The sequence below is a fragment of the Podarcis melisellensis genome (assembly GCF_964234715.1).
Source record: "Podarcis melisellensis genome assembly, chromosome: 9".
Classification (NCBI taxonomy): domain Eukaryota; kingdom Metazoa; phylum Chordata; class Lepidosauria; order Squamata; family Lacertidae; genus Podarcis; species Podarcis melisellensis.
In genome coordinates, this window is record NC_138541.1 from 56,825,004 (window position 1) to 56,839,730 (window position 14,727).

The 14,727-nt window shown below is 43.0% G+C and overlaps 1 protein-coding gene across 10 annotated transcripts in view; it reads left to right on the plus strand.

The window, feature by feature from the left end:
• LIMCH1 (LIM and calponin homology domains 1) overlaps positions 1–14,727 on the plus strand; it is a 209,986-nt gene that overhangs the window by 61,686 nt on the left and 133,573 nt on the right. For all 10 annotated transcript variants that reach the window (XM_081924311.1, XM_081924305.1, XM_081924309.1 and 7 more), the window contains exon 2: positions 11,831–11,901. In XM_081924311.1, the coding sequence (XP_081780437.1) occupies positions 11,831–11,901 (71 nt within the window). The remainder of the gene's footprint in view (positions 1–11,830; positions 11,902–14,727) is intronic.

The following is a 14,727-nucleotide window of genomic DNA, read 5'->3' on the forward strand; positions in this document are numbered from 1 at the left end:
TACACTTCTGGCTGAGCAGCATCTTGTTAAAGGAAGGGAGGCATTGACTGGCAAAATTTGTCTCTCCTTCTGTTATCTCTAGGTAAAAGGTAAAGGGACCCCTGACCATTAGGTCCAGTCGTGGCCGACTCTGGGGTTGCGGCGCTCATCTCGCTTTATTGGCCGAGGGAGCCGTCGAACAGCTTCCGGGTCATGTGGCCAGCGTGACTAAGCCGCTTTTGGCAAACCAGACCAGCGCACGGAAATGCCGTTTACCTTCCCGCCGGAGCGGTACCTATTTATCTACTTGCACTTGGACGTGCTTTCGAACTGCTAGGTTGGCAGGAGCAGGGACCGAGCAACGGGAACTCACCCTGTCTCGGGGATTCGAACCGCCGACCTTCTGATCGGCAAGCCCTAGGCTCTGTGGTTTAACCCACAGCGCCACCTGCGTCCCTTCTGTTATCTCTAGCGGCTATTTTTCCTCTGTTCCTTTCCCTCCAAACCACTAAGAAAGATTCCGGTGATATGACAGCTCTGAATTGATTGGCGATTTGCACACGTCGAGCCTTTACTGTTGCTGTTGAGACAGCTACAACCAAACTTGAACCGGACAAAAATGAAAGCATTATATACAAGCTTGGGGAAGTGGTGTTGCGCAAAACGAGTTCGCATCAAGATGGGCAATGCTTGTGTTGTTTTCGAATGATTTGTTTCAGGACAGTATGCCAGTTCTATGCACTTTCCTCCGCAGTTAGATGGATTTTAAATAGAGCTGAATGAAAACGTCCCTGCAATTTGAAGTTAATTTGAAGGGATGTGGGTTTCGGTTTTTTTAAGGGGGGGGGAATTGGGCTGTTTATTGTTTACCACAGGCAGCACTGGACTTGGTGGCTTTCAACATATAATTCTAAGGAACAACACTGTTTTTCAAGGACTCTAACCCTGTGAGAAAATCACAGCCCCTTAGTCCTTGGAGAGATGGCACCAAAAACATTTTTTCCCCACAAAAGACAAACCAGTGAGGTGTCTTGACACAAATTTGCACTCAAACCCTGAAATTGCTTCTGTTCCCCATCCCCTTATATTTGAGATATAACATTACAGAAACTATTCACGTATTATGCCATCATTAAAAGATTTTTAAGCCTGCTTCTGAAACACCCTTTGGGCTGTTCAAATCTCAGAATGTTTTCAGCTCCTGCTAGGATTATTCTGTATAATGCAGAGTAAAGCAGAAAGGATAGAAATACACTGACATAAGCAAAGGCATGTTGACTGAGAACAATCCAAAGAATTCCTTAAAGACATACCATCTATATTTCAGGGAGATTTGCCATGTTTTTTTCCAGAGGAAAGTCGAGAGAAGGGCTACTGTTCCAGTTCAGGTGTTAACCTCAAACTTAGATTTATTAGTATTTGTAACTTTCCACGGGGATGGGAAGTCTATAAACTTAATCTGGGATAATATATATGGATATATTCTTTGTCTACTTCTTTGGAAACTTAAAGACCTCAACACCTAGTGGGGAAAAGCTGACTAGACAAATGCAGGATTTTTGATATATTTTTTTCCAGACTTCAGATTCCTACACTTTCACTTGGTTCATGCACTTTCTCCATTTCATGAATGGGAGTTGCTTTCTGGGAGTTGAGAGCCAGTGTGGTATAGTGGTTAAGAGCGGTAGTCACGTAATCTGGGGAACCGGGTTTGATTCCCCGCTCCTCCACATGCAGCTGCTGGGTGACCTTGGGCCAGTCACACTTCTCTGAAGTCTCTCAGCCCCACTCACCTCAAAGAGTGTTTGTTGTGGGGGAGGAAGGGAAAGGAGAATGTTAGCCGCTTTGAGACTCCTGAAGGGGAGTGAAAGGCGGGATATCAAATCCAAACTCCTCCTCCTCCTCCTCCTCCTCCTCCTCCTCCTCTTCTTCTTCTTCTTCTTCTTCTTCTTCTTCTTCTTCTTCTTCTTCTTCTTCTGTTTGTTTGAACTTCTATGGAAAGGAATAAGCTTCTACCCCCTCAGCGTTCTGAGCACTTCACGATCAAATTGTTAGAAATGGAAGGAAGCCTTACTTGCTTCATATGGCTGAAGGCCAATCAATATGTTGCATTTCTTTTTTTAACCAATGTGACCGCAACCAATCTCTCCTCTGCTCTTTGCATTTCTCTGTGTGTTCAGGGAACCATAGAATCAAGAATCTTAGAATTGGAAAGGGCTCAGGGCTCATCTACTCCAACCCATTGCAATGCAGTTTGAGAACCAAGGTACCACTGTACATTGTTGAACTTCAAGAAAAATTCCATGGAACCACACAACTGCCTTTTAAGAATGGGAAGTCGAATGTCACTTTGGTTCCATTGTATCATGTATGTGATGCATTATTCCTATTTTGGAAAGAAAGGAGAACAAAGGAGTGGGAATACCAGTGAGATTTATTCTGCTGTGAAGGATGGTCCTCCTGGTACAAGTTTCTCTAGGGAAGTTTACAGAGCTGACTTCTTCCATCTTTGCAAAGTGCTAATGGGCTGCTAGGTCAAGTTCACAAACTTGATCTAGCAATTGTAAATAATTATAAACCAAACTAAACTATAAACTTGGCCATCTGGTGCCTGTAATAGCTTAAAAATGGTGCTGAGAGCTTTGTGGGGAACATCAACATCTGGAAGGCAGTATTCAGCAAGTGATGGTACATCTCATACATGTGTGGATTTGCTACGGTTGTGTAACATCCGTTTTCAAGTAGGTTTCAGATGTGTCCCATAATTTTCCCTGGTATAAGACTGGGGCAGCAGAGGGAACTGAGTGGACATTCATGAACTGTAGAGGAAAGGACGACATATGTTTAATTTATTTATAAGAATATAAACCGCCAAGTCATAAAAAATATCAAGGTGATGTACAGTAAAATGATTAAAACATCATAAAACCTTGTGTAGTGTTCATTTCAGAAATATGTTTGGGAGATGGTAGTTTCTGCTCAGCACATACAGCTTTCCAGGGGGTTCCAGTCCTCTGAATATTCTGCCAATATGCTTCTGGACAAGGAATGAGAAATTAAAAATTACAGTTATTTGGATGAGATTTGTAAACAGATGACACATCTTTAACTTTACAGCCTTTACTAATTATGATTTTAAAAACCCCAAAAGATGATGAATGCATGTTGTAGTCTCAATTTTTTAAATCTTCTCAGCCTTGGTAATTACCAAGATGAAAATAAAAGGGTTACATTGTCAGACAACCAATACATAGTCTTTGAAATGCAGGTTCAAGTTGCTTTAAAAAAATGAAGAAAGGGCACAAAATCTTTGGCCAAAGAGATTTTGTTTCATGAAAATCCTTTTTTTTGTACTAGTGAAAGGGAGAAGAAATATAATAAGCCTCCTGATGAAATATGAAAACTGCTATCGCCTGTATTTTATCTTAATTGTGTTAAATGTGTTGCTGTTAATAGAAACGTGGGCATGCTATATTAGGTATCAGCAACTGTAAGTTCCAAGGCCAAATATGAACCTGTGGCAAACGCTATCCCTGAATAAGAAAACTCTTGTTTTGTTGAAGGCATTAAGCTCACATCACACCCTCCCCAGGGGGCCACACTTGACAGGTGTGTGGAGCCATAAGGACATCAGATGAGGCTTGTTTTGAAGTCCCAATTGTTGGGACTTCAAAGTGCAGTGGGGGTGGGGCTGGTTGAAAGACCTTTTGCAAAGAGACCTATGTATCTCTTTTAACCTCTGAAGAGGGCTTTCAAACAGACCCACCCTGAGCTTTGGTTGTGCACACTTGTTCCCAGGCTGCGGAACTGGTGAGCGCAGCCAATGAAGAACCAACACCTCACATTGCAGTGATCTCAGCAGATTGGCAGGTGGAAGTGGTTTTTTGTTTTAATGTCTCACAGGTCAGATTTGATCCTCTGGTGGTCCAAGATTGACCCGCAGGTCAGAATTTCATTTTTCATTTTTTACTGTAGTTCTTAGAAGGGTGGTAGTTTCCTTGGATCAATACATTTATTACCAAGCAGTTGGCAGAATATCTGAACATAGTCCAGTCTTGTGGCCTGCTGTGATTGTCAATTCTTAGCTTGTCATTTAGTTGGCTTCTTTCAGGTTCTGAATTTGTATTTTATACTTTGCATCTTGTCTTACTTGACTATAATAAGCTTCTGATGGGTGTTCAGCTCTCATTGCCAACCCAGAAGCAAGAGGGGAGCGTGGAGAAAGTTGGATCTGAGGTAACACAGATTCTAGTATGATATCATACCTTCCTCCCTGAGTCCAGTTCCGAAGCAGCTTTCCAAGAAACATAATCCCTGAACATGCTCTAGATCAGAAATACCATGAGTAGAATGATTCATATTTCTGATCCAGATCCTTATTTAGTCTGGATGCTGTTCTTGTCTATTTTCTGCAATCCCTACCCTTTGATTACCTGGAGGAGATTTGTACTCGCCACAGGTGCCCTGCTGAATAGCTGTTTGCAAGTCTGCCTCAGTCGAAGAAGAAGAGGAAGAGGAAGAGGAAGAGGAAGAGGAAGAAGAAGAAGAAGAAGAAGAAGAAGAAGAAGAAGAAGAAGAAGAAGAAGTTTATTATTTAAATCCTGCCCATCTGACTGGTTTGCCCCAGCCACACTGGACGGCTTTCAGCATATTAATAATAATAATAATAATAATACATTAGCCTGAATTTTTAAAAAAGAAATCATAATTGTTACTTTCAAACTTTGACGTGTGTCTTGATCCACCACTGAGCATAGTGGAAGCTGCAGTAACTGATTTCAGTAGATCATGGACTGTATCTTCCCTTACAAAAAAAGGAAGGAAATAAAAATTAAAAATTAAGAAAGGAAGACAAAGAGAAGGTACTTAGCATTCTCTCTCTCTCTCTCTCTCTCATTCTCTCTCTCTCTCTCTCTCTCTCTCTCTCTCTCCTTGATGCTGAACACAAATTGTTATATACACACAAGCAGCAGCAGCAATATAAACAGAAGTCAAGGAAGGAGAGATTGCATGCATAAAAGCCAAGTGAGAAATTACCCTTTTTGTTTCTTCGCATTGACACTCTGTTTCAGAATTACTGCTTGCGGTCCCATCGCCACATGGACATTGCATAATGGATGAGTTTGTGCTGTCAGAGGCAGCAGGTGTTCTAACAATAAAAAAAAGAGCCGGTTATTGTTTGAGCCAGCATCTCCCCGCCGCATGCCCTGTGAACAAAACCTCTCCTGTATCTGGAGCAGCAGGGAAAAATAAAAGCAACAGACCAATTGCCACTTTATTGCATTACAATCTTAATTGGATGTTCCAGAAATAAATTCATGTGGGTTTTCACCCCAGCTCTGTTTATGTAGAAATTGATTAGTGATCCCATTTCATCTAGAATTGCATTGTTTGTCACAGATAGGTGCTGTCGACAGATCAATTAAAAAAAAAATATTTCCAATTATTGCATCGCTGTGTAAATTTGTGCTCAAAAGGAACCACCAGCAAGGTAATTGCTTTCAGACTTACTTTTCTGATGGCTAAGGCCTTCTCTGTATACTGAAAGCTAAGTATATTGTTTGCTAATGCTAACAGATTTCAGAGGGAGTAAGAATGCAGATGAAAAAGAAATTGCAAGCATTATTATATATTTCTTAGCCTGAGGCCCAGTTTATGCTCTTCTGTCTGCAGATGATATAAAGATGGCCTTCTGTGTGATATGGGTGGCGCAGGCAGGCTCTTCTTTGCTTAATTTATGTGATCTGTTCTCACATTTTTCAGGGCAAACATGTCGTTTGCCTTGTTGCTCCATATCTCTGATATGCAGAGAGGGCTGAGTGAGCCGAGAATTCCCATATTGTGAACCATGTGCTTCAACCCTAAGAGAACCTGAACCTGAATACCTGAACCTGAGAACCTGAAAACAAAAGCTCACCATGGTTTGTTTGTTTTTTAAATCACTTTATTTGACTTGTGTAACTTCTGTCCCTTGGAGTTAAGTTTTAAGCACAAAAAATAAAGATGTGTAGTGAGAACCATAGTATAAAAGGAAAGGAAAATAACAGGACCATTAGTTGGATATTTACTAGTAGCAGCAAGAGTTTGGAAAGGTTTGAGTGGAATTTCTTTGGTAAAATTGGTACAATAAAGTGTGGGTAATTGCCCTTGCTGAAAAAGTTTACACAAAAACTATGTATAGCAACAGGACAGAAAAACAGGAAAGAAAGAAAAAAGAAAGAAAGAAAGAAAGAAAGACACATTTACGGTGAAATGGTGAAACTTTCTTGCTTTTACAAACCAAATGGATTATTATTATTATTATTATTATTATTATTGAATTTATATACTGCCCTATACCTGGGGGTCTCAGGGCGGTCACAGAATAAAATCAAAATATAAAACCACAAAATACATAATAAAAATAAAAACAGCAACCCAATACCCTCCCCCACAAAAACACATTTTAAAAGGACATCAGATCAACCAAGGGCCTGGTTAAAAAGGAACATTTTGTATTCTTATGCATATCCCTACAGCCAGAGGAGCTGGAAGCTTGCTTTTTCTTCAAAACACATGAACTTTCCCATATATTCAGATACCCCTTGGAGACCCTGCTTCAGACCCCCCTGCCATCAGGTGGGTGAGGACCTGAGAGAGGACCTTGTTCAGTTTGTGGCGCTCTTGCTTGGTGCTGAACTGGAAATTCTTCTGGAAAGTCAGAAATCTTTTTACTTCCTAAGGCCTTTTCGTTCCTGAGTCTTAAAGCACTGTTTATAACAGAGGTCGGCAACCTAAGGCCCATGGGCTGGTTCCGGCCCGTGAGCTTCCTGGAACTGGCCCACGGCCATTCTGTGGATCGGTTTGGGGATTCTGTGAAGAGTGCCAGAAATAGTTTGAATGCACGCATGGGCGTACATGCTCTGGCCCACCGAGAGGTCTGCTGGGGAGTAGACCGGCCCGGTCACAAAAAACGTTGCCGACCCCTGGTTTATAACAAGGCTTTCCAATGTGGTTCCCTCACAGTGTTGTTGGACTCCAACACCCACCACACCCAGCAAGCATGGCCAGTGGTTGGGCATGATGGGAAATGTAGTCCAATTTTTTTTTGAAGGCACAACATTGACTAAGCCCGGTTTTTACCCTCCCCTGCAAAAATCTCCCAGGTCCTGATCCAGATTGTCCCCCCTGGGTCAATTCAATATTGCACTGAATGAAAACAACAACATAATTAGTATTCTGGCCCAGAGAATCGAGTCAAGCAAGGGTAGAAGAAAGGAACAATTGATTCCATTTTAGAGAATGAAACCAAAGCGGTTTCCAAAAGATCACACAGGAGGTTTGTGGTAATGGCATACAATAAGTACCAAAAACATGCTCCTTTATTGCAAATTACCACCAAGTATTTACCGCCAAATTACAACCAAGCAATTGTGATTCAGCAATACTGGTTAGAGGAAGGGCCCCTCAGGAATCAGAAATAATGGTGTATTTTATCTACTTGTTGTATGGTCATCTTTTCAGATGGCTTTATGGGAGAGGGGATGAAATTGAGCAGGGACAAATAAAGTGATCTTCTGTGGAAGCTTACTTTTTTGCAAACTCTCCCTATAAATGGACTAATTTTGTGTGGCAAGCAACCTAATTCTCAAAGCTGTTCACCAGCAGAAATTGAGCAACGGGAGCTCACCCCATCGCGGGGATTCGAACCGCAGACCTTCTGATCGGCAAGTCCTAGGCTCTGTGGTTTAACCCACAGTGCCACCCGCGTCCCTTACTTCATAGTAGTTCTGTTGAATAAAATGGAAGAGTTTCAGGGCCCTTTCAGGCTCCCGGCTGCCCAGGCGTACTCTAGGGTTAAACCGAGAAATCTGTGGATTTCAACCTCTCAATGTCTTCAAGATAATCTGTGGAGCTATTTTACTCTACTGTAGTATTCTCTAACGAAAAAGCCATCTTTGCTTGAGGCCAAAATGCATCTGTTTTGACTGTTTTGCTCTAAACAGAGCCGTATGGGACCTATTTAGTGCAAATGAGCAGATAAATGGCTGTTTTTATCAAGCACAATCCCCCGTATCCTTTCTAGGACAAACGATCTCTTCATGGCTGTGTTTCACATAATGCAATCCCCTTCCTTCCTCGCTTGCTATCCATCTCATGTAGAAACCAAATAATTGCCTCCAGGAGCAAGCCAAAGTCTCATTAAGCTTTGGCACTGCCCAGTCAGTTGGCTTCCAATATGTTGCGGGATAGGAAAAATTTCACCTGGGGACAGCATCTGCTTAGTTATTTGTAACCTTTTGCTTTTCCCCTCCCTTCCTTAAGCTGTTCTGACACCTGGGGCTTGTTAGGCTAATGCAGTGGATCATGTCAAGCTTCAGTAATATGAACTGATGCATACTGACAACAATTGTGGTAATATGGCTTTGTTTAGCGGTCTGGCTTTTGGCGTTGATCTGGCTTATTGATATAGCTATCTGCGTCGTATTATATATAACTTTATTGTTTTTATTGTATTAGTGGTTTTTGTTGTTGCTGGAAGCTGATTCAAGTGAGTAATGGGGCAAATTTAGAAAGGTATCCGTTTTAAAAATATGTAATTTTAAAAGAACACAGATAAGTGAGCTCTTTGGCTCTCACTTCAGTCTCTGGACCCCAGGAAAAAACCTAGAACAAGGAAGGATGTCTCCCAGACTGCCAATCCTCAGACATTCTCCACTCTTCCACTCAGTGGTGATGGTGGGAAGTACAGTGGTACCTCGGGTTAAGTACAGTCATACCTCAGGTTCAATGTGCTTCAGGTTGAGCGCTTTTGGGTGGCGTGCTCCGCGGCAGCCCGGATGTAACGGAGTGCATTACTTCCGGGTTTCGCCACTCACGCAGACGCTCAAAATGACGTCACGCACATGCGCGGAAGTGGCAAAACGTGACCCGCGCACGCGCAGATGCGCCGTCACGTCTTATGTTCCATTCAGGATGCGAACGGGGCTCCGGAACGGATCCCGTTCACATCCCAAGGTACCACTGTACTTAATTCGTTCCGGAGGTCTGTTCTTAACCTGAAACTGTTCATAACCTGAAGCAACACTTTAGCTAATGGGGCCTCCTGCTGCCGCTGCGCTGCTGGAGCACGATTTCTGTTCTCATCCTGAAGCTAAGTTCTTAACCCGATGTACAATTTCTGGGTTAGCGGAGTCTGTAACCTGAAGCGTATGTAACCCGAGTTACCACTGTATGATGTTGAACTCAGGATGAAAGGGAGAAACGTGCTAAGAGGAAGGCACGCTTGGCAAACCCTCACCATGATCAACACCTGCCAGGAAACCTATGTCCCCACTGTGGAAGGTTGAGTGGATCCAGAATTGGCCTCCACAGTTACTTACGGACTCACTGTTAAGACCGTGTTCATGGAAGACAATCTTACTTGGGTACGAGTGATCTCCAAAGAAGAAGAAGAAAGATGGGAAATGTAGTTTTCCCATGGGATCCTCCATAGTTTCCCACTCTCTATCACTCTGTTAGCCAGCAAGAAAGGAACGCTTTCCCTTCCCCGTTAATACAGTTTTGGTCTCCTTTGGTCATAAACAAAAGGGAAGCCCCCAGTGGCACAATGGGTCAGTTAGCGTGTCTGGCTGTTAACCAGCTGGTTGGTGGTTTGAGCCCACCCAGGGTGCAGGATCCCTGCATTGCAAATTGCCTCCACTCTTCCCTTTCATAGAATTATAGAGTTGGAAGGGACCTCGAGGGTCATCTAGGCCAGCCCCCTGCAATGCAGGAATCTCAGCATGCGTTGGTCTGCCATCCAATTTGAAACCATACCGGACCCTGCTTAGCTTTGCAAATGTGCTGGCAGTTTTATTGCTGCACCACTTGGGGAGATTGAGATGTACAGTAGAGTCAGGCAGCAGTGGCGGTGGGCTAAGGTTGGAAATTCTTTTCCCACTCAGGATTTTCTTATGAGCCAGAGAAGATGTTTGGGGTGTGTAAAACTCTGATTTTGAAGTGGGATTTCTTGATTCCAACCAGAATCGGAAGAGCTTCTTATCTCCCATTCATTCCGGCAGGTTTTATGCAGGCCATACTCTACTCCTCTTTAGGCTGAAGTTCCTCACCCCGCATTCAACTGAGTTTAGTCTCTTCGTGCTCACATGTCTTTGTTTTCCTTGGTAAACACACATTTCATGTATGTCAACTAACAGCAATAGAATCATTCCATTGCCAAGACTGAACACAACTTCTTTAAAGAGGAAAATGTAACAAAAATGGTGAAATCATACCGTTTATTGTACGTGTGTAGATGACAAATTACATTGAGCTTTGGTTCTTTGATTTTAATCATGGTATCACATGAAAAGCAGCCTCTTCCTGTTTTTCTACGTTTTATAAATCTTATCAAAGGCTTGGCAAATAGCTCAGGCATCAGTAGAGAATGAGATATGCTTGGGAGGTTCTGTGTGCTCTTAAAGAGGCTGCAAAGGCAATGCTTGCTTCAGCTAGGAATTTGGGCAGAAGGCTTCCCGTTTCTACCCTGGTACTGCACTGCACAAATGATTGAATAAATTGTCAGCTCTGCATCCTGCAGCTCTCCCCAAAATATCACCCTGTGTGTTAAGCATAGGAGGGATGGAGTACAAAAGTGCCGTAGGTGCCTTTGCAGTGTAGCATCATTTAAAGATGTTGTGTGTGTGTGGAATGGATGCTTCTGCTCTCTGACCATTGGGAAAGTGGACCTGAATAACTTGTGGCTAACTCGATTCAAATAGATTTATATTTGGGGTCATTTGCTTTGGAAAAGTTTCAGTTTGCGTCAGGGAATTTTCAGCAGCCCTAGAGGAGGAGTGGGGAACCTGTGACTCTTGGAAAGTTGCTGCAATCAAACTTCCATCATTCCCAACCAGCATTGCAAAGCTTTGGGGATGATGAGAATTTGGGCCCCTCCAAATGTTGCTGAACCACAGTTTCCCCACTCCTGGTCTGGAGAATAATGTAATTATCATTCTTATTTTACTTAGCTTTAGTAAGCAAAGCTAAATACATGGAAATGGCCACATTTGCCCAGTTATTTATTTGTGTTTGGTGTCCATTCATATTTACCAATGAACTTGTGAAATGGGAAAAAATATATATGTGAAATGTAAAGCATTGGGAAATTATGAGGGGAAAAGTTCATTGAGTCATACCCGAGCTTTAATTACCTCTACAAAGTAATTTATTTATTTTTTTATAGTTTTCTCAGAAATGGGGCTTCCTGGTTTGTATTTTCCAATACTTTGTGTAACAACTGTATATGATTTATTTGGGCACAGATAGCCCTTTGAGAACTTATTCAAAGTAAAAATCCCCCAAAAGTGGTGTGAACATGCTCTCAGTCCCTTTTGTAGACCTAGGATCTTCAACTGAAGGGCGGTATATACAAATTTAATTAACAACAACAATAAACATAGGAAAGAGCCTATCTACTTCATTAGATGTGTTAAAATGTATCATGATTTGGCACTTCTCAGCAGATCAGTATTTTGGGGATTGTATATAATAATTATAAATTGCATGAATACAGCTTTGCAGTTGACCATTGATAGTGACAGTTTCAGTCTTTACCAAATGATGGGGTAAATTTGAATGGAGTGTTCAGGGTTTCCTAAAGTGATAAGGCTGTATCCATAATTCATATTCAGAGTAGTAGACCCACTGAAGTCTAACATGGGATACAGTGTATAAACTGAAAAAAAATTTCTAGGCTGTGACTAAGGCTGTTTCAGAAGTGCCAGAAAATACTGAGCTGGAGTGCTTTATGATGAAGTTTGTTTTTGTTCAGAAAACTGTCCCAAACCCTAAGATTTGATGGACTAATCCCCACCTCCTTCTTTTACAGCAAGTTACGGGGAGAACCTTTGGTGATAAAGATTTTCGGTCTGGATTAGAAAATGGTGTTCTGCTGTGTGAGTAAGTAAAACTGCACCTTGAACTATGAGTTTTAAGTTCTTTTTGTGAAGTCCTTGTAATAATAGGTATAGCGTTAAAGTTATCTGTGCTTTGGAGATAGATTTGAGGAAGATTCACACAACCATTTTTTGCTTGTTTGCTTCTTGTCGAGTTTGGTTTGTTGACCTGGCTTTGGGAATGTTTCGCCAGCTGCCTAGATGGCCCCCTCGGATGTGCTAAAAAGCACATTGTGCTATGACTTCCTAGGAAGAAAATTTACTTTCCCAGACATTATAGTACTGACCTGCTGTTAGGAGTCATCCCACCTCAAGCCAAAGGAAACTTCTTGTGTGGAGCACCTCCAACTTAAACAAGTCTAGCCAAAGCAAACAATTGAGGGCCGTCATCAAATGTGTTGCATGCTTAGGAACTGGATGGTCATGGTGGGTCGTCCAAGCGTCCTCCAAAGTATACGTGCACATCTGGTGGGAACGCTGCCATTCTTGATGTAATATACCTCTTTGTGGAATGGACGAGGGAGGCTCTCAAATATCAGCCAATATTATTGAACATGCAGGCTTCTGCTGTTGCCTAGCAAGCATTCCTCACAGCTCAAGAAATTGGCCTTAGTGTGACCAGATAGTCCACCAGGATGCTTTGCTTTGTGTTAATACATGACCATTTCCAAAGTTCTGTCATATTTAACAGGGGCCGCCAGAAATAAATTACAGGAAGGGGATTTGCAGGTAAAGGCCGACTCCGAGGCTCTCAAGGGTCACATTGAGTTTTGTGGGGCAAAACCTATCTACATTATTCTGCAAGTCATTCATTTATTTAGATTAAAACTTTTTGTTAAAGTAAGTTGTACTCAGAGTAGTCTACTCTGAATATGACTCGCAAAAGGTATTACGTGTACTCTAAAATGTGCTTCAAAATTTATTTTCAATGAGAACTGCACCAGAAGATTCGAGAAGTGCAATATCTTGTGCACAATTAAGTTCTAGTCTGCTCATTAGACTGGGACAGGCATAGGCAAACTCCGGCCCTCCAGATGTTTTGAGACTACAGTTCCCATCATCCCTGACCACTGGTCCTGTTAGCTAGAGATTATGGGAATTGTAGTTCCAAAACATCTGGAGGGCCAGAGTTTGCCTATGCCTGGACTGGGAGATCAGAGCCAGCCCTACTGTTAGGCAAAGTGGGGAAACCATTACAGGAGGTAAACACTGGATGGTAGCAGAAAGCACAGCCCCCTTGCTGTTTCTCCTAAGCCCCCTGGGCATCCCCTCTCTTTTCAAGAGCTATGTATGCCACATGGCATTTTCCATCCCAGCCCCTTAGCTTGCTGTCTCGGGTGTTGTGGAAGATGCTACTCCATCACCACTAGTGAGTTAAGATTTAACTTCCAGTCTAGTTAATTTCTGGATGTGGAATGAGGACAGGGCCAAGCAGCTAAAGTAGCATATCTCTGACGCTACCTGCCCCTAACACGCAGTAAGTTCAATTGTGGGAGTGTAATGGCAGGGTGCTACTTCACAGGTCTGAGGGTAAAGGGTAAAAGGTAAAGGACCCCTGGAGGTATGCGGGTGGCGCTGTGGTCTAAACCACCGAGCCTAGGGCTTCCCGATCAGAAGGTCGGCTGTTTGAATCCCTGCTACAGGGTGAGCTCTCGTTGCTTGGTCCCTGCTCCTGCCAACCTAGCGGTTCGAAAGCACGTCAAAGTGCAAGTAGATAAATAGGTACCGCTCTGACGGGAAGGTAAATGGCGTTTCCATGCACTGGTTTCACCAGAAGAGACTTAGTCATGCTGGCCACATGACCTGGAAAAACTGTCTGCAGACAAACATCGGCTCCCTCAGCCAATTAAGGCGAGATGAACGCTGCAACCCCAGAGTCATTCGCGACTGGACTTAATTATCAGGGGTCCTTTACCTTTACCTTTTAAAGGACCCCTGGATGGTTAAGTCCAGTCAAAGGCGACTATAGGGTTGTGGTGCTCATCTCGCTTTCAGGCCGAGGGAGCCGGCGTTTGTCCACAGACAGCTTTCCAGGTCATGTGGCCAGCATGGCTAAACTGCTTCTGGCACAACAGAACACTGTGACGGAAACCAGAGTGCATGGAAACGCTGTTTACCTTCCCGCTGCAGCGGTACCTATTTATCTACTTGCACTGCTGTGCTTTTGAACTGCTAAGTTGGCCGATGCTGGGACAGAACAATGGGAGCTCACCCTGTTGCTGGGATTCGAAGCACTGACCTTCTGTTCGGCAAGCCCAAGAGGCTTAGTGGTTTAGACCACAGCACTACCTGTGTCCCTAGTACCTCACAGGACCTAGTGGCAGGCCTACTTTTGAGGTAGATTAGGATGGCTGAGAGTGACCTAAGGGCCATGGTCATCCAGTGAACTTCATAGTTCTCACAGCTCTCTAACCTACCTTGTTGTTGTAAGGAAAAAGTCATCCATGCCACTTTGAGCTCCTTGGAAGAAGGGTTGGATATAAAAGTCCATATGGATGTGTCCGTCACTGTACTTTCCCCTGTTACCAAATACGTACATGACGAACTGAAAACTATATTAGAAAACTAGAGGTGTGGCTTGTCTTGCAGCTTTTATGTTTTCCTCTGTCTCTAGTCGTACATTTCGTCCTTGGCTAATAGTGCCTTTGGTAGAAAAGTGCTCAATTAACAGGGAATTAAGTTACCGCTCAGCTCATGTTGCCCTATTAATCCCAGTCTAACCAATTTGTGGACCTTTAGTACAAAAGAAGAGGGGGGGAAATGCCTTGCTTGCTTGCGAATACCCTTTGTCTGACCAACGAGGTTCACAGACCTGACTTACCCTGGTGGA